The sequence below is a fragment of the Erythrolamprus reginae genome, assembly GCF_031021105.1.
Source record: "Erythrolamprus reginae isolate rEryReg1 chromosome 13 unlocalized genomic scaffold, rEryReg1.hap1 SUPER_13_unloc_9, whole genome shotgun sequence".
NCBI lineage: Eukaryota > Metazoa > Chordata > Lepidosauria > Squamata > Dipsadidae > Erythrolamprus > Erythrolamprus reginae.
Window position 1 is genome coordinate 85,001 of NW_027248453.1, and position 15,000 is coordinate 100,000.

General features: G+C 44.0%; 1 protein-coding gene across 2 annotated transcripts in view; it reads left to right on the top strand.

Moving 5' to 3' along the window:
- Positions 1–2,654: 2,654 nt before the first annotated feature.
- Positions 2,655–15,000, top strand: part of LOC139155204 (V-type proton ATPase catalytic subunit A-like) — a 39,629-nt gene continuing 27,283 nt past the window's right edge. Inside the window, exons 1-4 of one of the 2 annotated variants that reach the window (XM_070730291.1) lie at positions 2,655–2,861; positions 5,285–5,455; positions 9,623–9,751; positions 11,963–12,177. In XM_070730291.1, coding sequence (XP_070586392.1) covers positions 5,374–5,455; positions 9,623–9,751; positions 11,963–12,177 — 426 coding nt within the window. In that variant the 5' untranslated portion in view covers positions 2,655–2,861; positions 5,285–5,373. The remainder of the gene's footprint in view (positions 2,862–5,284; positions 5,456–9,622; positions 9,752–11,962; positions 12,178–15,000) is intronic. The other variant, XM_070730292.1, reaches the window with a different exon arrangement.

The following is a 15,000-nucleotide window of genomic DNA, read 5'->3' on the forward strand; positions in this document are numbered from 1 at the left end:
TCTTTCCTTCCTCCCTTCCTTCCCTCTCTATATCTCTCTCTTTCTTTCTTTCTTTCTTTCTTTCTTTCCTTTTTTCCTTCCTTCCTTCCCCCCCTCTCTCTTTCTTTCTTTCTTTCCTTCCTTCCTTCTCTCTCTCTTTCTTTCCTTCTTTCCTTCCTTCCCTCTCTCTCTCTCTCTTTCTTTCTTTCCTTCCTCCCTCCCTTCCTTCCCTCTCTCTCTCTCTCTCTTTCTTTCTTTCTTTCCTTCCTTCCTTCCCCCCCCCTCTCTCTCTCTCTCTTTCTTTCTTTCCTTCTTTCCTTCCCTCTCTCTCTCTTTCTTTCTTTCTTTCCTTCCTTCCTTCCCTCTCTCTCTCTTTCTTTCTTTCTTTCTTTCTTTCTTTCTTTCCCAATTATAAAAGTTCTGCCATATTTTATAATAACCCAAATCCTCCTCCCCTTCTAGAAGGCTTCTGCAGACTATAGTTTCTTTCTTTCTTTCTTTCTTTCTTTCTTTCTTTCTTTCTTTCTTTCCCAATTATAAAAGTTCTGCCATATTTTATAATAACCCAAATCCTCCTCCCCTTCTAGAAGGCTTCTGCAGACTATACTTTCTTTCTTTCTTTCTCTCTCTCTCTCTTTCTTTCTTTCTTTCTTTCCCAATTATAAAAGTTCTGCCATATTTTATAATAACCCAAATCCTCCTCCCCTTCTAGAAGGCTTCTGCAGACTATAGTTTCTTTCTTTCTTTCTTTCTTTCCTTCCTTCCTTCCTTCCTTCCTTCTTTCTTTCTTTCTTTCTTTCTTTCTTTCTTTCTTTCTTTCTTTCTTTCTTTCTTTCTATAAAAAACTTTCTATAAAAGTTCTGCCATATTTTATAATAACCCAAATCCTCCTCCCCTTCTAGAAGGCTTCTGACTTTTTTCAATGCAGAAGAATTAAAAAAAAAAAGAATGAGACCTTTTTATTTATTTTTATTTATTTATTTATTGTTAGAGTTGGAAGGGACCATGCGGGTATTGAGTTCCACGCTTCGACACCTCGATTGTTAAAGTCATATTTTTTACAGTCAAGTTTGGAGCGGTTCCTATTAAGTTTGAATCTGTTGCGTGCTCTTGTGTTGTTGCGGTGGAAGCTGAAGTAGTCGTTGACCGGCAGGACGTTGCAGCATAGGATCTTGTGGGCAATATTTAAATCGTGTTTTAGGCGCCGTTGGTTATTAGATTACAGTTCATGGTATGCTTGTATGTATGAGTGGTTATTTAAATTGGGGGTTTTTAAGATTATTTTTAGAAACATAGAAACCTAGAAGACTGACGGCAGAAAAAGACCTCATGGTCCATCTAGTCTGCCCTTATACTATTTTCTGTATTTTATCTTAGGATGGATCTGTGTTTATCCCAGGCATGTTTAAATTCAGTTACTGTGGATTTATCTACCACGTCTGCTGGAAGTTTGTTCCAAGGATCTACTACTCTTTCAGTAAAATAATATTTTCTCACGTTGCTTTTGATCTTTCCCCCAACTAACTTCAGATTGTGTCCCCTTGTTCTTGGGTTCACTTTCCTATTAAAAACACTTCCCTCCTGAACCTTATTTAACCCTTTAACATATTTAAATGTTTCGATCATGTCCCCCCTTTTCCTTCTGTCCTCCAGACTATACAGATTGAGTTCATGAAGTCTTTCCTGGTCAGTTTTATGGCTTAACACCTTCCACCATTCTTGTAGCCCGTCTTTGGACCCGTTCAATTTTGTCAATATCTTTTTGTAGGTGAGGTCTCCAGAACTGAACATAGTCTTCCAAATGTGGTCTCACCAGCATTCTATATAGCGGGATCATAATCTCCCTCTTCCTGCTTGTTATACCTCTAGCTATGCAGCCAAGCATCCTACTTGCTTTCCCTACCGCCTGACTGCACTGTTCACCCATTTTGAGACTGTCAGAAATCACTACCCCTAAATCCTTTTCCTTTGAAGTACCTGTATTTGCTAACACAGAACTGCCAATACAATAGTCAGATTGAGGATTCCTTTTCCCCAAGTGCATTATTTTACATTTGGAAACATTAAACTGCAGTTTCCATTGCTTTGACCATTTATCTAGTAAAGCTAAATCATTTACCATATTACAGACGCCTCCAGGAATATCAACTCTATTGCACACTTTAGAGTCATCGGCAAATAGGCAAACCTTCCCTACCAAACCTTCCCCTATGTTCATATTAGATTTGTTTATATTGCCTTTTTATATTGTTGTTAGCCGCCCCGAGTCTTCGGAGAGGGGCGGCATACAAATCTAATAAATACAAATGCAAAATAAGCCCCAAAATAAATTAAATATTTTTTAACTTGGTTCAGCTGGGAGAAAGCCATTTGCCGAGAGAGGTCTAGAATTCTCCTCCTCTACATAGGGGGTTGGACTAGAAGACCTCCAAGGTCCCTTTCCACCCTGCTACTCTGCATTCTACATAACCTATCCCCTCTCCTTTGCTTGGAATACCTGCCTGCAGAAATGTTACTTCTCTTTTGCAACCAGGTGCAGGGAAAAGAGGGAGATTTGAAGGTGAGGTTTTCTGCCACCGTGAAGTAGGTCGGAGGAGGCCAGGTTGTTGACCCTATACACAAGGAGAGTTGGTTTTCTGTTGCTGAAACACTCGGCTGTCCCTTCTCTTTCCCAGCGGCCTCCAGCCCCTTCCAGATCCTGCTCGGGTCAGAACTGGCTCCGAGGGGTCAGCAGATCCCTTACTCCAAGTTTACTCCTTCGTCAGAACCACTCTGCTTCCTGCTTGAAGACAGAGCAGGCATCTCTGCTGGCTGGGGAAAAGGAAAGCGCCAAGCCGACCCGGGGGTGCCAACTCCTAGAATAACTGCCCCCCTCCCCAATGGTAAGATGGGCTTGACCCAAGAGGGCAAAGCAGGGCTGGGGGAGGGAATCAAACTTTAATGGGCATTATTTCCTATGATTCCATTTCTTTTTTTTATTTATGTATTTATTTTTGTCCAATACACAATGAGAGTTTTAGTGGGTATATATATATATATATATATATATATATAGTAAAATACATGGTGAAGGTTATAGAGGAGAGACTCATAGTAAAATATATCTAAGAAAGAAGAGAAGAGAAGATAGAGGAATAGAATATATCAGTGAAAGAATAGAAGAAGAGATAGAGGAATAGAAGAAAGGGATAGGAGATATAGGAGTAAAATATATCTAAGAAAGACTAGAAGATAAAGTAATAGAACATATCAATGAAAGAATACAAGAAGAGATAGAGGAATAGAAGAAAGGGATAGGAGATATAGGAGTAAAATATATCTAAGAAAGAAGAGAATAGAAGATATAGGAATAGAACATATAAATGAAAGAATAGAAGAAGAGATAGAGGAATAGAAGAAAGGTAGAGGAGATATAGGAGAACAATAGGACGGGACGGAAGGCACTCTAGACTTTCTTTGGACTTTTGATTATGTATTGATTGATTGATTGATTGATTGATTTTGTCCAAGATACAATGAGGGTTTTAGTGGGTATACACATAGTAAAATACATGATGAAGGTTATGGAGGAGATACTCATAGTAAAATATATCTAAGAAAGAATAGAAGAGAAGATAGAGGAATAAAACATATCAATGAAAGAACAGAAGAAGAGATAGAGGAATAGAAGAAAGGGATAGGAGATATAGGAGTAAAATATATCTAAGAAAGAATAGAAGAGAAGATAGAGGAATAAAACATATCAATGAAAGAATAGAAGAAGAGATAGAGGAATAGAAGAAAGGGATAGGAGATATAGGAGAAACAATAGGACAGGGGACGGAAGACACTCTAGACTTTCTTTGGACTTTTGATTATGTATTGATTGATTGATTGATTGATTTTGTCCAATACACAATGAGGGTTTTAGTGGGTAAACCCATAGTAAAATACATGATGAAGGTTACAGAGGAGATACTCATAGTAAAATACAGTAGTCCCTCGCTATACCGCGCTTCACCTACTGTGGCTTCACTTCATCGCGGGTTTCTGAGGAACTCGATCGGCAGGTTTTTCCAAAATAAAAAATAAAAAATCGAAAATTGTAAATACTGTATTTAAATAGTGTATCTAAAATAAATACTGTGTGGGAAGGGTTTATAAACACTTAAAACAATGAAAACTTACCAAACAATTACGATATAAATACTTAAATAAGTACTATCGGTCGATAAATTCCCCATCGCGGATTTCACCAGGTCTGGAACGTAACACCAGCGATAGGTGAGGGACTACTGTATATCTATGAAAGAATAGAAGAAGAGAGAGAGGAATAGAAGAAAGGAATAGGAGATATAGGAGAGCAATAGGACAGGGGACGGAAGGCACTCTAGACTTTATTTGGACTTTTGATTATGTATTGATTGATTGATTGATTTTGTCCAATACACAATGAGGGTTTTTAGTGCGTATGCACATAGTAAAATACATGGTGAAGGTTATAGAGGAGAGACTCATAGTAAAATATATCTATGAAAGAAGAGAAGAGAAGATAGAGGAATAGAACATATCAATGAAAGAATAGAAGAAGAGATAGAGGAATAGAAGAAAGGGATAGGAGATATTTATTTATTTTATTTATTTATTTTGTCCAATACACAATGAGGGTTTTAGTGGGTATATATATACACATAGTAAAATACATGATGGAGGTTATAGAGGAGATACTCATAGTAAAATATATCTAAGAAAGAATAGAAAAAAGATATAGGAATAAAACATATCAATGAAAGAACAGAAGAAGAGATATAGTAATAGAAGAAAGGAATAGAAGATATTTATTTATTTTATTTATTTATTTTGTCCAATGCACAATGAGGGTTTTAGTGGGTATATATATACTCATAGTAAAATATATCTAAGAAAGAATAGAAGAAGAGATATAGGAATAGAAGAAAGGTATAGGAGATATAGGAGAGCAATAGGACAGGGGACGGAAGGCACTCTAGTGCACTTGTACTCGCCCCTTACTGACCTCTTAGGAATCTGGAGAGGTCAACTGTAGATAATCTAAGGGTAAAGTGTTGTGGGGTTTGGGGATGACACTATGGAGTCCGGTAATGAGTTCCACGCTTCGACAACTCGGTGACTGAAGTCATATTTTTTACAGTCCAGTTTGGAGCGGTTCATATTAAGTTTAAATCTGTTGTGTGCTCTTGTGTTGTTGTGGTTGAAGCTGAAGTAGTCGCCGACAGGCAGGATAGGAGTCCTTCACTAAAAGAAGGATATTTAAAAATACTCCATGTTTTCATTGCTTTATTTTTAGGTCTACCGATTTACTTCCCCTTCTTTGCTACAGAGCTTGAGGTCATCCTAGAACTGGGATCCGGCTGCCTTCCTTGACCGACGGGAGCGATGGATTTCTCCGAGCTTCCCAAGATCGGGGATGCGGAAAAGGAGAGCGAATTGGGGTTTGTCCATGGCGTCTCTGGGCCCGGTAGGTTGGCAGAGAACCCAAAGAAGGTATAGTACCGGTACTGGGTGGCTACCCGGTATGGGCCACATTGTCACCTTCTGAAACAGCCGGGGGGCTTCTCGGCGTTCTCGTGAACGCCAAACCCGGAAGTTCGGGTTCGGGTTCGGGTTCCGGAGGCTGCCGAGAAGCGCCCGGCTGTTTCAGAAGGTTACAGCCGGGCGCCGCCACCTGGCGGAGCGCTGTTTTTGCAATCGGCGGCAGCGTTTTCGGCCGATCTGGAGGCTTGAAATGAGGTGGGGAATCCCAATAGGGAATTCCATGGGCAGAGCTTTGACGTCACGAAGACGTCCTTCCTGGAGGCCACGTTTCGGCCTCCAGGAAGTTCGGGTTTGGGTTCGGGAGAACGCCGAGAAGCCCCCCCGGCTCTTTTAAAAGGTGACAGCTGGGCGGCGGCGCCCAGCGGAGCGCCATTTTGCCGAAAAAAGTTCGTAAGAAGAGGCAAAAAGTTTCCGAACCCTGGGTTCGTATCACGAGGGGTTCGTATCACGAGGGGTTCGTATCACGAGGGGTTCGTATCACGAGGGGTTCGTATCACGAGGGGTTCGTATCACGAGGGGTTCGTAGCACGAGGGGTTCGTGTCACGAGGGGTTTGTAGCACGAGGGGTTCGTAGCACGAGGGGTTCGTAGCACGAGGGGTTCGCACCACGAGGGGTTCGCGTCACGAGGGGTTCGCATCACGAGGGGTTCGCGTCACGAGGGGTTCGCGTCACGAGGGGTTCGCATCACGAGGGGTTCGCATCACGAGGGGTTCGCATCACGAGGGGTTTGCGGCACGAGGGGTTCGCGGCACGAGGGGTTCGCAGCACGAGGGGTTCGCATCACGAGGGGTTCGCAGCACGAGGGGTTCGCATCACGAGGGGTTCGCGTCACGAGGGGTTCGCGTCACGAGGGGTTCGCGTCACGAGGGGTTCGCGTCACGAGGGGTTCGCCTCACGAGGGGTTCGCCTCACGAGGGGTTCGCCTCACGAGGGGTTCGCCTCACGAGGGGTTCGCCTCACGAGGGGTTCGCCTCACGAGGGGTTCGCCTCACGAGGGGTTCGCCTCACGAGGGGTTCGCCTCACGAGGGGTTCGCATCACGAGGGGTTCGCTTCACGAGGGGTTCGCTTCACGAGGGGTTCGCATCACGAGGGGTTCGTATCACGAGGTACCACTGTATTTAGTTTAGCAAAAATCGTAGTCAAGTTAAACAGTCCAGTCATACACAGTCTAATCGGTCAATAGCTCTGTACCTGTTAACAACAGTACAAGCCTTACTTACGAATACATAAAATATCATCGAACACACAGTTCTACTACAGCAGTCAGCAATACCAAAGAGAAATAAGAGACAAGACAGAGTGAGTCATGCTTCTGGCTCCCTCTTGTGGCAACCTTTGGCGGGGCCCAGGGGAAGAGCCTTCTCTGTGGCGGCCCCACCCCTCTGGAACCAACTCCCCCCGGGGGGGGGGGGGGGGGGGGGGGGGGGGGGGGGGGGGGGGGGGGGGGGGGGGGGGGGGGGGGAGATTAGAATCGCCCCCACCCTCCTCGCCTTTCGTAAGCTTCTTAAAACCCACCTCTGCCGTCAGGCATGGGGGAACTGAGATACTCTTTCCCCCTAGGCCTCTACAATTTTATGCATGGTATGTTTGTTTGTATGGATGTTTGGTTTTACAATAAGGGCTTTTTAGTTGTTTTAGTATTGGATTTACATGCTGTTTTTTTAATTATTGTTGTTAGCACCCCCGGGTCTACGGAGAGGGGCGGCATACAAATCCAATAAATAAAATAAATATGAGAAAATATTATTTGACTGAAAGAGGAGTAGATCCTTGGAACAAACTTCCAGCAGACGTGGTTGGTCAATCCACAGTCACTGAATTGAAACATGCCTGGGATAAACATAGATCCATCCTAAGATAAAATACAGGAAATAGTATAAGGGCAGACGAGATGGACCATAGGGACTTTTTCTGCCACCAGTCTTCTATGTTTGTAAAATGAGAAAATATTATTTCACTGAAAGAGTCGTAGATGCTTGGAACAAACTTCCATGCCTGGGATAAACATTGATCCATCCTAAGATAAAATACAGAAAATAGTATAAGGGCAGACGAGATGGACCATAGGGACTTTTTCTGCCGCCAGCCTTCTATGTTTGTAAAATGAGAAAATATTATTTCACTGAAAGAGTTGTAGATGCTTGGAACAAACTTCCATGCCTGGGATAAACATAGATCTATCCTAAGATAAAATACAGAAAATAGTATAAGGCCAGACGAGATGGACCATAGGGACTTTTTCTGCCGTCAGTCTTCTATGTTTCTAACATGAGAAAATATTATTTCACTGAAAGTGTAGTAGATGCTTGGAACAAACTTCCATGCCTGGGATAAACATAGATCCATCCTAAGATAAAATACAGAAAATAGTATAAGGGCAGACGAGATGGACCATAGGGACTTTTTCTGCCACCAGTCTTCTATGTTTCAATGTTTCTAAATAAATAAAATAAATAAAATAAACCGGATGAAGTGGACAAGGCCATTGGAGCTGGGAGTTCCGCCACCTGTTTACTGGATCCGTGTCCCTCCTGGCTGGTTTCAGCCAGCAGGGAGGTGACACGGGGCTGGGCCCAGGAGATTACCAACGCTTCCTTGGGGAGAGGGTCCGTCCCGGCTCCCTACAAGGAGGCATTTGTGCGCCCCCTCCTCAAGAAGCCTTCCCTGGACCCAGCCGTGCTTAACAACTATCGTCCAGTCTCCAACCTTCTATTTATGGGGAAGGTTGTTGAGAAGGTGGTGTCGCTCCAGCTCCAGCGGTCTTTGGAAGAAGACGATTATCTAGGCCCTCGGTAGTCAGGATTCAGGCCCGGCTACAGCACGGAAACTGCTTTGGTCGCCAGATGATCTCTGGCGGGCCCAGGACAGGGGTTTATCCTCTGTCCTGCTGCTCCTTGACCTCTCAGCGGCTTTCGATACCATCGACCATGGTATCCTTCTGCACCGGCTGGAGGGGTTGGGAGTGGCAGGTACTGTTTTACGGTGGTTCTCCTCCTACCTCTCTGGTCGGTCGCAGTCGGTGTTAGTGGGGGGTCAGCAGCATCGCAAAAACACCGAAGTCCTCGAAACCCCACTTCCGGACCTCTGTGTTTTTGAGCTGCTGCGGTTTCACTGAGGCTCCCTTCGCTACGAAACCCCACCTCCGGATTCCCGTTGCCAGCGAAGCGCCCGTTTTTCATGCTGCTGGGATTCCCCTACACAGCAGGGGTCCCCAAACCTTTTACACAAGGGTTTCACTGCCCCTCGGACAGTGAAAGTCTGAAATTCATATATGTTTATGTTTTGTTTTTAATTTTCTTTTGTTGACATCTGGTTGGCTAGACAAGGTTTTCTTGGCTTATAGAAAAATGTCTTAAAGAAAGAAGGAAGCACTTTGGCATAACGGTCAATAGGTTAGAAATATAATTGGCGTTGCACTTTTTGAAGGAACATTAAGGAGGGAATTAAATTAAAAGAAAATGATGACAAAATTAGGGGGGAAAAACCGTTTGCAACTTTTTTGATGATTGATATTAGTTACTAACAAAACACTGCATTTTATTCATGGAAAATTAGGTGGTACACTGTGTTGTTTGAATGTACTGTATGTTGAGAGACAAATTTAAAAAAATTACCTCCCCCAAAACAGTCCTTCCTTCCTCTGTCCCTCCATTTCCTTCCTTCTTCCCTCCATTTCCTTCCTTCCTTCCCTCCTTCATTCCTCTCCTCCTTCCCTCCCTCTCCTTCCCTTTTCTTTCTTTCTCTCTCTCTTTTCCCTGTGCTCTTGTCACTCACCGGCGGGCCGGATAAATGGCCTCAGTGGGCCGCACGTGGCCCGCGGGCCGTAGTTTGGGGACCTCTGCCCTACAGCATCGTAAAAACGGGCGCTTCGCTGACAACGGACGTCCGGAGGCAGGGGGGCATCCCAGTGGCGGCGTCTTGGGATTGTAAGGTGGAAATAGTTTGAAAGAAGAGGCAAAACAAAAAATCTTAAACCCCTGGTTTGTCTCTCGGAAAGTTTGTAAAACGAGGTATCACTGTATCTTATTTTCTCTGCTAAAAAAAAATATTTTAAAAATAAATAATTTTTTTTTAAAAAATTCCAACAGTCGTAATTGCCTGCAAGATGGCGGGGGCGGCGATGTACGAGCTGGTCCGCGTCGGCCACTTTGAACTGGTGGGCGAGATAATCCGGCTGGACGGAGACCTGGCCACCATCCAAGTGTACGAGGAGACTTGTATCCTTCTGGAGAAATTGTGTAAATCCCTTTCGTCCGATTCCGCTCGCTCTTCCTTTCCTAGATCTCGCTTGGGATTAGATTAGATCACGAGGGTTGGAAGGGGCCTCGCAGGCCATCTAGTCCAACCCCCCTGTTCAAGCAGGAGTCCCTATACCCCTTCAGACAATGGGCAGACCGATCGGCCCTTGAAAGTCTCATGGGTTGGAGCTCCGACGACCTTTCTTGCAGGAGATCGAGTAAGTTGTGGGTGGAGGTTCCCAAGGGTTCGTTGGTTCCATCCCGGGAGCGAGATTGAAATCCCCTTTTCAAAGAGAGTTTTAACCATGTTTATTACAAGATATAATATAAAGAGAGGCCGAATTCAGGAATAACGGTGCAAAGATTTTTTTTAAAAAAATGTGATTACAGTGGCATCTCTGCTTACGAATTTAATTCGTTCCGTGACCAGGTTCTTGAGTAGAAAAGTTTGTAAGAAGGAGCAATTTTTCCCATAGGAATCAATGTAAAAGCAAATAAGGCATTCGATTGGGGAAACCACAGGGAGGGGGAAGGCCCTGTTTCCTCCCAGGAGATTCCTAGAGAGGCCCCACGGAGGCTTCTCCCTGCCTTTTCTGGCCCTGTTTCCTCCCAGGAGATTCGTAGAAAGGCCCCACGGAGGCTTCTCCCAGCCTTTTCTGGCCCTGTTTCCTCCCAGGAGATTCCTAGAGAGGCCCCACAGAGGCTTCTCCCTGCCTTTTCTGGCCCTCTTTCCTCCCAGGAGATTCCTAGAGAGGCCCCATGGAGGCTTCTTGCCTTTTCTGGCTCTGTTTCCTCCCAGGAGATTCCTAGAAAGGCCCCACGGAGGCTTCTCTCTGCCTTTTCTGGCTCAGTTTCCTCCCAGGAGATTCCTAGAGAGGCCCCATGGAGGCTTCTTGCCTTTTCTGGCTCTGTTTCCTCCCAGGAGATTCCTAGAAAGGCCCCACGGAGGCTTCTCTCTGCCTTTTCTGGCTCTGTTTCCTCCCAGGAGATTCCTTAGAGAGGCCCCACAGAGGCTTCCCCCTGCCTTTTCTGGCCCTCTTTCCTCCCAGGAGATTCCTAGAGAGGCCCCACGGAGGCTTCTCCCTGCCTTTTCTGGCCCTGTTTCCTCCCAGGAGATTCCTAGAAAGGCCCCACGGAGGCTTCTCTCTGTCTTTTCTGGCTCTGTTTCCTCCCAGGAGATTCCTTAGAGAGGCCTCACAGAGGCTTCTCCCTGCCTTTTCTGGCCCTGTTTCCTCCCAGGAGATTCCTAGAGAGGCCCCACGGAGGCTTCTCCTCACCTTTTCCGGCCCTCTTTCCTCCCAGGAGATTCCTAGAAAGGCCCCACGGAGGCTTCTCCCCGCCTTTTCTGGCTCTGTTTCCTCCCAGAAGATTCCTAGAGAGGCCCCATGGAGGCTTCTTGCCTTTTCTGGCTCTGTTTCCTCCCAGGAGATTCTTAGAAAGGCCCCACGGAGGCTTATCCCTGCCTTTTCTGGCCCTGTTTCCTCCCAGGAGATTCCTAGAGAGGCCCCACGGAGGCTTCTCCCCGCCTTTTCCGGCCCTCTTTCCTCCCAGGAGATTCCTAGAAAGGCCCCACAGAGGCTTCTCCCCACCTTTTCTGGCTCTGTTTCCTCCCAGGACATTCCTAGAGAGGCCCCACAGAGGCTTCTTGCCTTTTCTGGCCCTGTTTCCTCCCAGGAGATTCCTAGAGAGGCCCCACAGAGGCTTCTCCCTGCCTTTTCTGGCTCTGTTTCCTCCCAAGAGATTCCTGGAGAGGCCCCACGGAGGCTTCTTGCCTTTTCTGGCCCTGTTTCCTCCCAGGAGATTCTTAGAGAGTCCCCACGGAGGCTTCTCCCCGCCTTTTCCAGCCCTGTTTCCTCCCAGGAGATTCCTAGAGAGGCCCCACGGAGGCTTCTCCCCGCCTTTTCCAGTTACAGTTCCGGAGGCTGGGGTTTGTCAGTGGAAAATGGTTCTTGAGAAGAGGCAAAAGAATCTTGAACCCCTGGTTCTTATCTTGAAAAGTTCGTAAGTAGAGGCCTTCGTAGGTAGAGGCACCGCTGTACACGCATTGCAATATTACCTCCAGAAATAAACCTTATTTCGGACAGGATGTGGCCTCCCCCCCCTCCCTAAACCGTGTCCAGCAGACTGTACCCCCCCTACTTCATTTCTCCCCGCCGAGGCCCCCCTCTTTTTCCTGAGCCCTTCCTGCAGCCGGGGTGTGCGTGGGGGACCCCGTGATGCGGACGGGGAAGCCGCTGTCCGTGGTGCTGGGCCCCGGGATCATGGGCTCCATCTTTGACGGGATCCAGCGCCCCTTGAAGGACATCACCGAGCTGACCAAGAGCATCTACATCCCCAGGGGCATCAACATCTCCGCTCTGTCCCGGGACCTGAAGTGGGATTTCAAGCCGAGTTCCAACATCCGGGTAAGAGATGGGAATTTGCCAAGTTAGAATTTATTTATTTTTATTTATTTTTATTTATTTGTTTTGTCCAATACACAATGAGGGTTTTAGTGGGGATGTATCTATATACACATAGTGAAATACATGGTGAAGGTTATAGAGGAGACACTCATAGTAAAATATATCTAAGAAAGAAGAGAAGAGAAGATAGAGGAATAAAACATATCAATAAAAGAATAGAAGAAGAGATAGAGGAATAGAAGGAAGGGATAGGAGATATTTATTTATTTTATTTATTTATTTAGTCTAAAACACAATGAGGGTTTTAGTGGGTATATATCTATATACACATAGTAAAATACATGATGAAGGTTATAGAGGAGAGACTCATAGTAAAATATATCTAAGAAAGAAGAGAAGAGAAGATAGAGGAATAGAACAGATCAATGAAAGAATAGAAGAAGAGATAGAGGAATAAAACATATCAATAAAAGAATAGAAGAAGAGATATAGGAATAGAAGAAAGGTAGAGGAGATATTTATTTATTTTATTTATTTATTTTGTCCAATACACAATGAGGGTTTTAGTGGGGGTATATCTATATACACATATAGTAAAATACATAATGAAGGTTATAGAGGAGAGACTCATAGTAAAATATATCTATGGAAGAATACTTTTTATCATTACTTATCTAATGTTTTATTTGTACAAATTATCACCCTATACAGTAATTGTTTGACAAAATAAATAAATAAATAAATAAATAAATAAAATAAAATAAAAAATATATCTAAGAAAGAACAGAAGATAGAGGAATAAAACATATCAATGAAAGAATAGAAGAAGAGATAGAGGAATAGAAGGAAGGTACGAGATATTTATTTATTTATTTTATTTAGTTTGTCCAATACACAATGAGGGTTTTAGTGGGTATATATCTATATACACATAGTAAAATACATGGTGAAGGTTATAGAGGAGAGACTCATAGTAAAATATATCTAAGAAAGAAGAGAAGAGAAGATAGAGGAATAGAACATATCAATGAAAGAATAGAAGGAGAGATAGAGGAATAGAACATATCAATGAAAGAATAGAAGAAGAGATAGAGGAATAGAAGAAAGGTAGAGGAGATATTTATTTATTTTATTTATTTATTTAGTCTAAAACACAATGAAGGTTTTAGTGGGTATATATCTATATACACATAGTGAAATACATGATGAAGGTTATAGAGGAGACTCATAGTAAAATATATCTAAGAAAGAAGAGAAGAGAAGATAGAGGAATGAAATATATCTAAGAAAGAATAGAAGAAGAGATAGAGGAATAGAAGAAAGGTAGAGGAGATATTTATTTATTTTATTTATTTATTTAGTCTAAAACACAATGAAGGTTTTAGTGGGTATATATCTATATACACATAGTAAAATACATGATGAAGGTTATAGAGGAGAGACTCATAGTAAAATATATCTAAGAAAGAAGAGAAGAGAAGATAGAGGAATAAAACATATCAATGAAAGAATAGAAGAAGAGATAGAGGAATAGAAGAAAGGGATAGGAGATATTTATTTATTTTATTTATTTATTTAGTCTAAAACACAATTAGGGTTTTAGTGGGTATATATCTGTATACACATAGTGAAATACATGATGAAGGTTATAGAGGAGAGACTCATAGAAAAATATATCTAAGAAAGAATAGAAAAGAAGGTATAGTAATAGAACATATCAATGAAAGAATAGAAGAAGAGATAGAGGAATAGAAGAAAGGGATAGGAGATATTTATTTATTTCATTTATTTATTTAGTCTAAAACACAATGAGGGTTTTAGTGGGTATATATCTATATACACATAGTGAAATACATGATGAAGGTTATAGAGGAGAGACTCATAGTAAAATATATCTATGAAAGAAGAGAAGAGAAGATAGAGGAATAAAACATATCAATGAAAGAATAGAAGGAGAGATAGAGGAATAGAAGAAAGGTAGAGGAGACATAGGAGAGCAATAGGACAGGGGACGGAAGGCACTCTAGTGCACATGTACTCGCCCCTTACTGACCTCTGAGGAATCTGGATAGGTCAATCGTAGATAATCTCAGGGTCAAGTGTTGGGGGTTTGGGGATGACACTATGGGTGAGATCATCCAAGGACATGGGGTGAGGTATCATCAATATGCGGATGATACCCAGCTCTACATCTCCACCCCATGTCCAGTCAACGAAGCAGTGGAAGTGATGTGCCGGTGCCTGGAGGCTGGTGGGGCCTGGATGGGGGTCAACAGACTCAAACTCAACCCTGATAAGACGGAGTGGCTGTGGGTTTTGCCTCCCAGGGACAATTCCATCCGTCCGTCCATCACCCTGGGGGAGGAATTACTGACCCCCGCAACTTGGGCGTCCTCCTCGATCCACAGCTCACATTAGAGAACCATCTTTCAGCTGTGGCCAGGGGGGCGTTTGCCCAGGTTCGCCTGGTGCGCCAGTTGCGGCCCTATCTGGACCGGGAGTCACTGCTCACGGTCACTCCTGCCCTCATCCCCTCGAGGCTCGACTACTGCAACGCTCTCTACATGGGGCGACCTTTGAAGAGTGTTCGGGAACTTCAGATCGTGCAGAATGCAGCTGCGAGAGCAGTCATGGGCTTCTCTAAATACGCCCATGTCACACCAACACTCCGCATTCTGCATTGGTTGCCGGTCAGTTTCCGGTCACAATTCAAAGTGTTGGTTATGACCTATAAAGCCCTTCATGGCATTGGGCCAGAGTACCTCTGGGACCGTCTTCTGCCGCATGAATCCCAGCGACCGATAAGGTCCCACAGAGTTGGCC